Source organism: Talpa occidentalis, unplaced genomic scaffold (assembly GCF_014898055.3).
Source record: "Talpa occidentalis isolate TD23 unplaced genomic scaffold, MPIMG_talOcc4v2.1 talOcc4.8, whole genome shotgun sequence".
Lineage (NCBI taxonomy): Eukaryota > Metazoa > Chordata > Mammalia > Eulipotyphla > Talpidae > Talpa > Talpa occidentalis.
Genome location: NW_023605194.1, coordinates 104248233 through 104261280, shown reverse-complemented (window position 1 = coordinate 104261280; position 13048 = coordinate 104248233). Strand labels below are relative to the sequence as shown.

The following is a 13048-nucleotide window of genomic DNA, read 5'->3' as shown; positions in this document are numbered from 1 at the left end:
GCACACCTCAAACCTACTAGAATGATTATTAAAGAGACAAAGGAAAAAAAATAAAAGAGAATCAATAAAAAAAAATGACCCAGCACAAATAAATATGAATGATGTACTAGTAATCTTATCCAAAGCAATATACAGGTCAATGAAGCCCCATGAAAGCTCCAATAGCATTCTTCATACAAATAGAACAAACATTACTGAAATTCGTATGGAACCACTATCGAGCCTGAATAAGCAAAAGCTTCCTGACAAAAAAGAGGTAGAATGGTGATATCACACTCCCAGGCTTCAAACAATACTACAAAGCTAAAGAAATGAAAAACAGTATGGAACTGGAACAAAAACAGACACACAGGTTAATAGAATAGAATTGAAAACCCAGAAATAAACCCACACTTGTATGGAAAGTTAATCTATGACAAAGGAGCAAAGACTATACCCTGGAGAAAGGGAGACCAAGTTCAACATGGATGTGCATGGCCATGTATGGAGGGAAGCTTCCAGAAAGGAAGGTACTTGTGCAAATGTACTGATACCATGACTTCTGTTCGTGCAACTACAGGGCAGAGTACTTTGATCAACAAGCAGGAGTGGTCATTCATTGGGCAACTATCAATGTTTTTTTTATATTAAAAATATTTTTATTGAGGCAACATTGCATTATAACATTATATAGGTTTCACATGTGGATCATTACAAGCCAACAGCTAAATATAATACATTATTATTCCTCTGAAGTGCTGAGGCTTTTTTTCAATTCTTCTTATATTTAGTAAGTTACACTTTAAAAATTGCTTTCAGATGTGTCATGGGTTGAAAGTGAGTGGGAAATGAAGAAATTTAAGTATAGATGACATATCTTTACAAGATCTAAAATTATTTGACTTATATGTGGAATATAGAGAAACAAAACAAAGCATCAGATAAAGCCAAACCAGTAACAAACCTAGAAAACTGTGTATGGACCAGCAGTTACAAGGGGCAGAAGGGGAAACACAGAGGGAGGGAGCACAGTGGACTATGGCAGAGGGCTGTGGGTGCCTTGGTGGTGGGCGGTTGGTATGAGGACATGAGCGGTTTTGTTTTTTTGTTTTCGGGTTTTTTTTTTTGTTTGTTTTGTTTTGTTTTTTGTTTTTTTTCCCAGTAAAATGTTGAATAATAGTTTGCTATGATTTCAACTGTGAAGAAAAATAATCTGTCTCCATAATTCTGACAGGCTTAATTATATGAGAAAAGGGGATGGTGGAAAACTGGAGCATGAGTCACTGGTCTTTTGGAACTTCAGGACTGATGGAAAGGTTCGGGAGATGGATATGATGTGTTTTTTCTCCAACATCCAACATGGTGGCTAGTGCAGTGAATGCACCCAGAGAATGTTTGCTTGTGTCTGGCCACACGCATATGCACTAGTACTGCAGACGATGAATCTGTTTCTATTGCCCAAAATCTCATATGTATTTTCTCGTGTGTCTCGAAGCTGATTTTCTCTTTCTATCTCCTCAATAAGATATTTTTAAATTGTACTCATGAGAACAAGGAGGTGAGAGAATTAGGAAAGAAACTGTGGAGAGAATCCAAAGTAAAAGCCCAGAACTTCAGATCAAACAGATCCACCCTCATAAAATTAATCATTCACTTCATACAGTCAACCTTATGCCAGTTTATATAGATTTATCTGTTCCTTACAGAGAGTTGATGATCCTTTATTCCTGGCTACTGAAGACTCAGTCTCTCTGATTTCAGAATGAAGAAATGGCTTCATTCTGCTCACCTCGTGATCTCTGGTGACAACCGTGCAGGTTGCTTCCCAAAGCTTTGCCCTGAGTGGTAATCTTCTCAGCCTGTCCACATCTGGCCACAGAATTCTGTAGCTAGAAGGTTTTGCTAGGATATGACCAAAGGGTCTGATGTCTTCAGCAGAACTTTGGGTAACATGACCTTTAGTTTTATGACTGTGACTTGTGTTTGTGTTTAATATAAAATTTTGTCACTTTGGGTCACTGCATTTTCCTGTATTTGTCTTTTATCCTTTGGAAGGCTAAACCCATGATTTCTATTTCCTTTGAAATGCCCCGGGAGTCAGGTGTAATGCTTAGTCTCAGGTGAGAAGTCATTGTCCAACATCATTACTAAAGTGAAGGAAAGTGATGGCTTTTAATGTTTAAGGAAAGGTACCATGTAACTTGTCTTAGGAAACACACGTTTATTGAAATGGCACGTAGATAAATTATCACCAGTATAAAACTGTTAGTGGAGTTTTCAACATAGGTTCTTTTTACTCTAAAATGAAGTGAGGCTTTGCAAGTCCATTGTCCCATAGGAAAAATATTATCTTTGTCTGTTCAGATAAAGTCCTCTAAAAAAAGTAAATCACTTTTGAAATGGTGTTTTAAACGTCTCCAGCCTATGACCAAAACAAAAAATATATTAAAAAAAAGTAATTCTCTCCATTTGAAAAGAAAAATTAAATATGAATGATTTGGGGGTAATATGAAAAAAGACTTAGGTATTTAAACACAAGTATTTACTTCTATAGTATTAGTCTATACTAAAATATTTTTTTAAAAATTTAAATTATCAATGCAAAATGGCATGTGATCATTCAAACACAAAATATGGCAATTTTGTTGTATATCTAGGATATAAGCTAAAATGTAATTTCATCAAATAAATTTTAAGTAACTGGAGGTCAGTAGTTTGGGAATACCATCCATAGTGAGTTTTAATTTTCAATTAAGGGGCAATATCCTTTATAAAAGACATGAAATGAATAAATATAACTAAATGAGAAGAAACTTTCAGAAAAGTTTCTATAGTGTGTGGGTTAATAGAATGAACAATTTTCAGGGTAAATGATTTACTCATATTCTATGTCTACATGGTGATCAACCTGTTTGGCTCCCCCAAGATGGTGCTGCTGTCCGTCTCCTATGGAGAGTCTGTTGAATGGAATTATCTTCATGGTGGTTTTCTTCATGGAATACCACCGGGACTTCCAAGTGGCCCAAATAATTCCATTATCATAACCATTAGTAGTAGAAGATTTTGAATAAGTGCCACCTAAAACAAATTGTAGATGGTCATATCATTGCTTTTGATTTTTCTTACCTCAGGAAAAGTCTATAAAGAATGATTATGAAACCTATCATTACTTCAATTTGTGTTAACTGCTGCCTGAAAATATCATCTAAACAGCTTGATTTACAATTGAAATAAATTATTAAATGGCTCCTTACATGTATATGGAGCTTGCTGATCACATCTATATACATCCTATCACTTATCATACATAATTTATTCACTGTTCCCAGTGTACAAACCCCAATTAATCTCTAAGCTGAACATTCCTAGACTCAGATACTATAGACCATCTTTATTCTAGCATGTTAAAAGTACAACTTCTGATCAGATGGTCTCAGGTTATCTGTAAATCAATGAGCATGAGGGATTCTCCAAGCAGTCTTGCAATGTTGTTTTATATCTGCATTATAAAGTGGATATTAGGTTGATTTGCTTTCTCCTTCGCTGAGGAAACCAGATCTTCGGCGCTGCAGAAGTTACTGAGGGAGTATAATACTGACTAAACCACAGACATGCAACATGGCTGCCCTGGGTATATGGATCAAGCACCTTCCCTGAGAGTTTCTTCGAATTATATGGTTTGTAGCTGCAAGGATAAGTTAGGTTTCCTTTAAAAATGTTGTGGAAACCGAAAGGTAAATTTAAATAGTTTTTTAAAGAGGATTCCAGGCAATCTATTGGCAAGAACGTTGCCCCAGGAGCTATTGATAAGATTGCTTGTCTGAAGGAGTCTTTTTTGCATCTTAGAGCTTCCCCATTATAACTGTTGCATAGTAACAACAGTGTCTTAAGTAAAACAAGTGTTTAGAACTACTTTTGCCATAGAGCAAACCCTCCCTTGTTGTCAAATAAGTGTCACACTCCTCAGGCTGGACTCCTCTCAAGCTCCTAGGGAGGTTTTCCCTTACCAACACGTCCTGCTCTTTAGTCCATTCCTCCAATCACCTGATCACTCAGACTCATGGGAATCTGAGCAGGATAACGTGTTCCTAAGCAGAAATATGGCAATGTTCATCTGTCCCAACTAAATACATGTTAGGTCTGGAGGAGATACTGTAGACCTGAGGGTGATAATTCCAGGCACAATGACAAACCACTGGGTATTTCGCAACAGATACCTGTTTTCTAGAAGGACCAACTTGTATAAGCTTAGAATGAGCCAGTTATATAATAAGCTCCCAATATATTTTTACTAATTATCTCTCATTTTCTCATATCTATTTGTTACCTTTTATCAAAATGTAGACTGTATACTAATTCAGATGCCTAAGGAGGAAAGCCATACCTGGGTAATAAACTCCGTTGAGGTGGCCAGCATGACATTTGTTCATCCACCAACCAGATCCATCCTGTTCAGCACAGTTGCCCTCAAACTTATCATTGTCATTGTCCCACGTACTGAATTGCATGCCATTGTGGGATGTGAAAAATTTGTCACTAGGATCATCACCAAAATCAAAGCCATCAAAGGCATCTCCAGCATCTCCACCAATGAAGTAGGCGTATTTCAGGCGGTATTTGTCAGCTTCGGGTCCCACCTGGAACATGGCGTAGTCGGCAGTGCTAGGAAGAAGAGAACAGGGATTCATGTCCTAAGCTTAGTAGCGGCCTCAGAAGTTCCCTCTTCCATAAAACAGTTGTTTGGAATTTTTTTAATCTTAATCTTACACCCAAAATATGCTCATCAGATAATGTTATCTACCAATCTGACAAGCAGTAATGAAAGGTCTGAGCCATTTCTGAGCCCATAATTACCAACCAGATGCATTCAGTGGTCTTTAGAGCATCCCAGTGAAAACTGAAAATTTCACCCACTTGAGGGCTCTTTGTCTATAAAATCTTGATATTGAAATCAAGATGTTTGGATGAATTTGACTAATTTCATATTTGCCATTTTTATTTAATTAATGCAGCATAGTTGAAGGAGGTCCAATAGCTCAATTAGCCACTCATATCAGCTGGAGGCTGATGTCTCAAAGGGGCTGTTTTTTCCAGGGATATGTAGTAGTGGCAAAAAAAAGGCCATCATAAAAGAAGTGGTTCCCGTGTGACCTACAAAACCTGTGCCATAGTATCAGAGAGAGGGTCTCCTCCAGAAGAAAAATTATGAATGAAGGCCAACATTTTATGGCATGCATGGAACAATGGGCCTTGTTGCTGGAATAGAGATTTCCAGAAAATATATCTTCTTCCCCAATTTCCATCTTTGGGAAACGGAAGGTGTTTTTACAATTTCTGCCAACTACAAAGGGTATTTCTGGGTAAAAAATTAAAAAATAAAAATACCAATTTGGAGATAGACTATATTTTATTTTCTCATAGACTTAACAAGAGGGTTGGGTAGTCTTGTGAATTTTAGTTAGGTGTCAAAAGCTCAAAGCCCACAGATAGCTCTGAGCATAGAGAGGGCTCTCCCTTACCCAAGGAGCTAGCTGATTTGATTTGTAGACAGACATGGACCTGACTGATCATTAAAGCACCAGGAAATCTGAAGAGTCTGGATTCATTTTGCAACCAAGAGAACAAGTTGCAGAGGCAAAATTTAAGGCAAATCTTTATCATATGCCAGCAATGTGCTCATGTGAAGATTAATCTGTAAAATGGGATTAATAATAGTTCCTGCCTTATGAAATAGTTATTTGGATTAAATTGTATTCAATTCAATTCAATTTCTGCACACATTAAACACTCAGTAAATATTGGTTATTATTCTTATGGTTTCAGGGTATGTATAATAGATTATACCAACACACTAATAGCCATGCTGAATAAACCTCTTTGGATGGTTTAAGAATTGGATTGATTTCTGCAGATAATGGCTGGATGTGTTCTCTGCCTTTGTCAGGCTGCCTCTGCCATTGTTCTAGTGGGAGTTGGAAGGTATGTGTTCCAGAGTGTCTCTGTTAGATTAGAAGCCTTTTCTAAAGAGTACCTGGTTCTCCCATTCCAGTCCTCCAGCTGCACTCTCAATGCATATGGGATGGCAGACTGTGTGCTAATCAAGTGAATCTTCTCATTTCCCAGCCAAAATTCAGTGGTGCCAGTAGGAGACAGATGTCCAAATCCTTCTTTATATTGAATCCAATTCTTCTTGAAATCCTCACTGCCATCCAGCCTCTAATTATGCAATTGAATAGGCAAAGGGAGAGAGCAAATAATCAGTGCGCAAAAAGAAAAAAAATTATAAACACCTGTTGAAAATATGAAAGGTATAACTCTATCATCTACTAACTGCCCTTGGGCAAGTGCCTCAGTTTCCTTGTCTGGCAAATAGAGTAATTATGTTTACTTCTAGGGTTGTTGTGGGGATGACAAAAGAGAATATCAGAGAAATACTTAAAAGAGTGCCTGGAACATGGTAAATTTTAAATCAGTGGCAGTTTACAAAAATGCCTATAGGAATTCATAAATCCAGCTGAGGCTGCCTTCTTTTCTAATGGAGAAAATGTCAACCCATTGCTCAACCATATCTACCAGCCAGTGCTTCGGTCATGTTTGTCCTCTGGCGCCCCCCTGCAGGAGTAGTTAACCATGGTGAAAGGAAAACAAATTAATGGAGCCTGGAGCTTCAGAGGTGCCAGGGACTAACAGAGGCAACACAGGGTTCTTATGCTGGATTCTCCCAACTGCATCCTCTGGGGACTTCATCTTCTTGTGCTGGGGAGTCTTGATCTAGCTGCTGAAAAAGCCCCCTTCTAGTTATTGGTCACTCTGCGACTCTGAGCTATCCTGAATCTAAATCAGCATGCCAGCGTAGTACAGAGTCAAAGCGCAGACTCTGAAACAAGATCTGGTTCAAATCCTACCTCTGTTACTTGTTATGTCACTTCGGGCAAGTTACTTAACCTCTTGTACGTAAGTTTCCTCCTCTGTAAATAGGGGTACTAATGGTGCCGACCTCACAGGACAGTTGTGAGGGTTATTTGAGTTAATGTTCACAAGATGCTTTGCAAAGCATGTGGTGTTGGCAGGAACAACGGTGTGTTTGTTAAATACACACGGCAAGGTGGGGGAGGGGAATACCTTCTGGAGCACTGTCCATCCATTTCCAGATCCATCAATTTCACAGTAGACCAAAAACTGCTGCGTTGCTTTCAGAGGTTTGATAAAGTAGAGCCCACTCACTTTGGCTCCCTTATTGGCAATGTCTTGACAATCTGAAAAAGAAGAATTGTTATTGTGGCTTGAAATCCAACTAAGATTGTACTGGCTTTGAAAATGAATTTTCAACATGTTGCAAACTATTTCCCAAGAAGTACGTTTTTACTTCTTACATTATCATCTCTTTCAAACTATTTTTAGCTACTCCAGAAAAATCCAAGCAACTGGGCTTTTTAGATTTAGTGGCTAGCTGCTTTCCAAGTAAGTCCCGTACATTCCAACACATACAATCACCTTCAATTTTTATATATTTTCTTTGAGGAACATTATCCCAAAGTCAGCCTGTCACGTACCTTTCCCGGTGGTACTTTGTATATCCACAGTATCTTTGCAAGGCTCCTGACACTTTGCTTCAAGCTGGGCTACCCTCTGATTCAGGGTAATGAGCTTTTGATTATTTGAATTATATATGTCTTGCAGATATCTAGAAGGAGAAGAAGAAGGTAAGAGAGTAATCCTTTCAAAGGAGTAATTTTGTATTTAAAACACTACCTTATTTTCTTGAGAACCATCTCCTAATAAATTACTTTATTCTTGGAAGCATTATACATTTCTATCACTCAACAGAAGTGGACTAAAATCTTAAGCTTTTTGGAAAAGAACATTTGGAAAAACTAATTAAAACAGGAACATAATTTTGACCTGAATATTTTCACCTAGAATGGGATTTATAGTCTCAACTCTGAATACAAGTAACAGTCTTTGTCATGAACAAGGTCATTCTAAACAGTTGTTCTGAAGTTCACCTTCTGTATCAGGTGCAGTCAATAATGACCTACCAGAGCAATGAGTCCGGATAATGGGAACACCCAATATTTTGGGGACAGAATATTCTTAAGGAAGAAAGGGCTCTGTCAAGAACTCACAGCTGTTGAAGCATTATTTCTCTTCACTCACCCATCTACTGAGCATCTATGTATGAACTTCACCTTATCTGGGAAAAGTATCTGGGGTATTACTTTATATACACTATAACAACAGAGACTTTCCCTTCCTTTTTAAAGATTCCACTTACATAACTCCGAAAAAGCCTGGAAAAAATAAAAACCCTGCTTTTGCTGTTTCCCATAGGGTTTCTTGTAAATATTCAGAAATGATAGAAAACTACCTACAATAAATAGTTATATCTTTTGTATTATAAAATCTATTTATTAGAAGCAGAAGAAATTTACAAAGGCTGAAACAAAAATTTGGTTCCATCTTAATCTTAGGACACGGATTTTCCATCAATTCTTGTTAATATTTCTTTACATCTCCCAACTTCATTGTTACAAAGTAAACCCTCTGTTTACACTATCTGTGTGAACATGTGTGATAACCTCTTATGTAGTGTAGAGTTGTGTCTTTCTTTGAAGGAAAGGAGTGTAGACAGACTATTAGACCACTTTTTTCCTCTACTATACCTTAAAAAAATTCTGCATTATGGTCTCATCAAATCAATGATGGGCATTCATATGCAAATGATAATATATCACCACAATAATAACGATCCTCTAATACCAGAAAAAGGAGAAATTGCTCCTGAACCACTTCTCCCCAACCACCATTTATCTTGATATCTTTTGCTGTTTTGAGAACAGCTTAGGGGGGAAAAAAAGATTGAGGAAGAAACTAAAACTGTCTTATCAGAAAGTTTATGAGTCTCTGGGTGTTGTTAGTCAAGAAAATGCTTGAAAACCCCCAACTGCAGGTTCAGTGTATCATGATCCATAAGTAGCTCTGCAATGTTTGTTACACTTAGTGTTCTCAGAGTCTCTTGTCTACCTTCAATATAGTTTATTTTTGTAGCCAAGATCCTTCCTATGCCCCTGCTTGCTAATTCCTCAGCACCAATGTGTTGACAGGCTTATAAAAGAGAATTTTATTTTCAACACCTTTCAAATTTTTATCTTCAGATTCCTATCAGTTTGAATTTATGGTATAAGACAAATGGGGATTGGGGGAGAAGATTTTGATAAACAAAGCATGACAACATCTGAAGACATTTGGGACCACTTTCTCCCACATGATTATTAAAGGCATTTCTACCCCATTCCAATTCATACTGCACTAAAAACTCCTCTCTCCACTGTGTTTACAGTGGTCAGGTATAGTACCTGTTGGCTATTTTAAGTGGAAGGAATAAAAAGATTGCCTCCACCGAAGCTTGGAATACTAAGAACTAAACCACCTTGGAGAATACATTAAAACATAAAAGCTCACCGAATACTTGTTTCATGGGTTGAAATCAGTGCTTCATATTTTATAATTTCTTCCATCATTTTCTTGGACTCCCTAGTGGCAAGCTCTACCCTATCTGTAATGTGGGATCAGAGACATAAAAAGACTTAGGCCAATAGAAACACAAGAATCACCACAAAGGAACTTAGCAAATCATGTTCTTAGTCAATAGTATTTCGTATCTCACTTGGCTTTGCTGAGTCCTTGGGAAGATAGCTGACTTGAATTGCTTTCACCAGTTGTTTGGCTTCTGATGTTCTGTTTTCAGCTTGATTTAAGATGTCTTCCAGAGACTGCAGGTCCCTGTCTACAGTGGTTTGGTAAGTAGACAGGAAATCTGCAATTCCACAGGTAGTTGGGCAATAACTACCCTGAAAACATAGCAATAGATCATTAAAAATCTTGATTAAAATTCACATAAAATCTATTAATAAATATAGGTAAAATATAGACAATATATAAAAAAAAAAGCTTGAAATGTCCAATGACATTCATGAACCAATTCCTTCTATGCCCCTGGCCCTCTCCAACTCAACCACAGCATGAAACATAAAATCGACTTACAAATCTTTCATCTAAGATGCAGCAATTGTCCCTGGTGGCAATATACTAGAAGAGAAAAATACAGACAATTCATTCATTTCATTCATTTATCATCTATTTTTTTCCTTTTTCCAGCTTTCCATTTCTAACAAATACGTTTTGTGAAGAGCACACTTACTCCCAGGCATGTTGACGAGAACGACAAAAGAGCGCAGAAGGAGAGAATTAAATTCCGGGGGCTCGAGGACCAGCTCATGATGCGGGGCGCCTGGGGTCCGAGCCCAGCTGTGTCAGCTCTGTGCCTCTCAGCCTCCACTTGTCCCTTTATGTAAGCTCCCGGGATGGCCCGGGTTGCCAGGGGCTGGAGCAGATCACGGGACCTTCTCTCCAGGAGGATGGGGGATGTCCTTCCCGTCTGTCTCGTTTCCCTGCTCCGGGCTCCCAACCTGTGCTCAGTCAGGTTCCCAGATTTGGCACAGGCTGATGCTCCTCCCTTTCTGGCCCAGCTCCTCCCTGTCACCTCTGAAGCCAACTGCTCTGCAAAGGCTGGTGAAGCATTAGCCATGGCTAAGAGGAGGGTGGGAGGCTGGGAAGCTGCGTGATGCAATCGCTTCCCGTACATGGTTGAGACAACAAACAAGGAGACCTGACCTCGACCAGAACAAGCCCCCCGCCCCCCCCACCAGCCAGAAGGTGGAGACCGAGGCCCTAACCCAAGTCACAGCAAGTCCTGTCTTAGCCCAGGGCGGCGATAACACGATTATTTTTAACCTGTTGCTGTGACAGGAGGAGCCTTGGGCTGGCATCATGTTCCAGTTTGTCAGAATTCCCCCAGGAGCATCCCTAGAAATACCTTCTGGCCCTTTGTGTTAACCATGTTCATAGACTCTCCGTTTGCAGCCAACTTTTCTTTATTAATACAAGTAACACTGCTTTGTAAGGTTAGATAAGTGACAGTGTTCATCGCTGAGTGTCACCACGTAGACACACGACATTCAAGTCACACTAGAAGTCCAAACCCAGCAAGCATTGGAAAGCAAGGCTCCTTTCATGGGCAAGACTGCCAGGCCTCCCACTCCATTCGACAGACAGGGGCAGTAGGCCTACTTCGTGGCCCTGGAGATTCCACTTAATTCCCTCAGAGGAAAGTCTGGTTCCTGGAGACAGGGGCCAGGAAAATTCACCCAGCACACATGGGCCTATAGCATAGTGGATGAAACAGAGCCGAAGAAGACATTAGGGAGGAACTTTCATTTGGGCTTCCATGTACCGATGGTTGTCAATGGTTTGATTTATGATGAATCGAGTTTAGGGTGGTGTGAATGTGAAACACATTCAGAGGAAATTATACTTAGAAATTTGACTTCTGATTTTTTTTCTCCGGCTAGTGATACTCAGTTTGATGTTCTCCGGTGAAGCTGGACAGAGGCAGTGGAGCCCCGGCTCCCACCCAGCCCCGCCATCACCAGGGTAAACAGCTAATGCTGCAGAGTGGGCCGGCATTTGTTTGAATGTTATATTTCAGCCTCCTAGCAAGTTCACAAAATGCCTACCTGAAATGAAATTCAAGATAATTGCCCCACTGCAGGCTATTGTCAGTGTTCTGAGCACATGTGAGGCAGGCTGAGCTAAGCTATGCTGTTCGGTAGGTTAGGTGCAAGAAATGCAATGTGTTGGGCCTCCCCTGGTGGCGCAGGCAGCGGGCGCAGCACTGTGAAGCTGTCTGCAGTTTCTGCAGCCCCAGTTAGATCCCAGCTGGCTGGCGAGGGTCTCATATGGTGTGGCAGACCTCTCCTGTCTCGCCCGCTGCTCCCCTCAGCAGTGTATTTTGTCAGTCTGCCTGTTCTGTTCCCTGCTCTGTCTCTGATGAATCTTCTCACCCTCCTGCCCATCTGGCCTGTACCCCAGTTCTTGTATGAATAAATAAATAAATCTTTTTTTACAAAAAAAGAAAAGAAATGCAATGTGACTTAGGGTGTTTTCAATGTATAGGTTTACAGGATGCCATCCTAAGTCAAGAAGCATGTTCCTCATCATCTCCTATTGATCATTTAAAATTGTACACTATAACTAACTATATCAACACCCTTATATTTTCTTATCCTTTCTTTCCTCTTCTGAAACCAAGTTTACTGCAAACTCTGATTAAATATATTTAGAAGAGAAATACATGCAGACTGACTGAAATGCCAAACTTTTAATCTTTACTCCTGTATCTTGACAAAGGAATATGTATATGTTGACTCAAAACAAAGATGAATGTTTCTATTCAATAAATAATACTTATTATAAATACATCTAGACCAGATTCATTGCCTTTTCTTTTCTCCTTAATAGTTTCCCTCTCTGACTGCCAGTTATCACCACTGTCACCACCATCCACCAGCCAAATCTCATCCCTCTTCACACTCCTTCTCAATGCATCTAATCAGTTGCCAAAGTTTTATTGTCAAGCAGTTTTCACACTCGCTTCTATTTTATTCCTTCTTTCTATTTCCACTCTTGACTTCTTGTCTGGACAGCGTGCTAACCGATCTCCCTCATTGCACTGCGGTTCATCCTGCTCCCAGTCACATGTCACACTGCTGACAGATCCTCTTCCTGGCAGGGAGCTCTGATTTTGACTGTCATCTGCTCAAAGGCCTTCAGTGACTGTCTCCCATTGCAGTGGGTGTAAACACAATAAATGTCCCTTCCTACCTTTGCTACTAGTTCACTCGTGATTCTGTTTCCCAGACCTTTGACTAGAACCACATTGCACCGAGTTACATCTCCCTACCCAGCACCACACAGTGCTGTTTGTCAGATTGTATTTTGCTTTTTCATGCAGCGCCTTCTGACTTCATTCATGCCGCTGCATCTCTGGCTGTCAAAACCCTGCACATCTTCAGGTGTAGGTTTAGATGTCGGTGCTGTTTCATGATTCTCCTCCCTCCAACACCCAAACCTAAGCTCTGCAGACAAGTTCCATCTCTTTCCTTTCCCTGGTGTACGCTGTCGTTAGAATTGTGAACATATGAACCTATTATCCATCTAAAAGTATATA

General features: G+C 39.6%; 1 protein-coding gene across 1 annotated transcript; it reads right to left on the bottom strand.

Moving 5' to 3' along the window:
• Nucleotides 1–2366: 2366 nt before the first annotated feature.
• Nucleotides 2367–10258, bottom strand: FGG (fibrinogen gamma chain). The gene is made up of 10 exons (XM_037496473.2): nt 10181–10258; nt 10024–10068; nt 9647–9830; nt 9442–9535; nt 7533–7663; nt 7102–7235; nt 6011–6195; nt 4364–4641; nt 2888–3057; nt 2367–2401 (listed from the first exon to the last, which is right to left on the bottom strand). Exons 1-10 carry the CDS (start codon nt 10256–10258, stop codon nt 2387–2389), a joined length of 1314 nt encoding a protein of 437 aa, XP_037352370.1. The 3' UTR covers nt 2367–2386.
• Nucleotides 10259–13048: the final 2790 nt, after the last annotated feature.

What these genes read in the sequence shown, in the direction of transcription:
- FGG (XM_037496473.2), bottom strand. Translation starts at nt 10,258, where the DNA reads ATGAGCTGGTCCTCGAGCCCCCGGAATTTAATTCTCTCCTTCTGCGCT. An exon ending in ACAAAGTACCACCGGGAAAG is followed by an intron (nt 7,236 to 7,532) that starts GTACGTGACAGG and finishes CTTCTTTTTCAG; the next exon opens with ATTGTCAAGACATTGCCAAT. An exon ending in CAACGGAGTTTATTACCCAG is followed by an intron (nt 3,058 to 4,363) that starts GTATGGCTTTCC and finishes AATTTGTTTTAG; the next exon opens with GTGGCACTTATTCAAAATCT.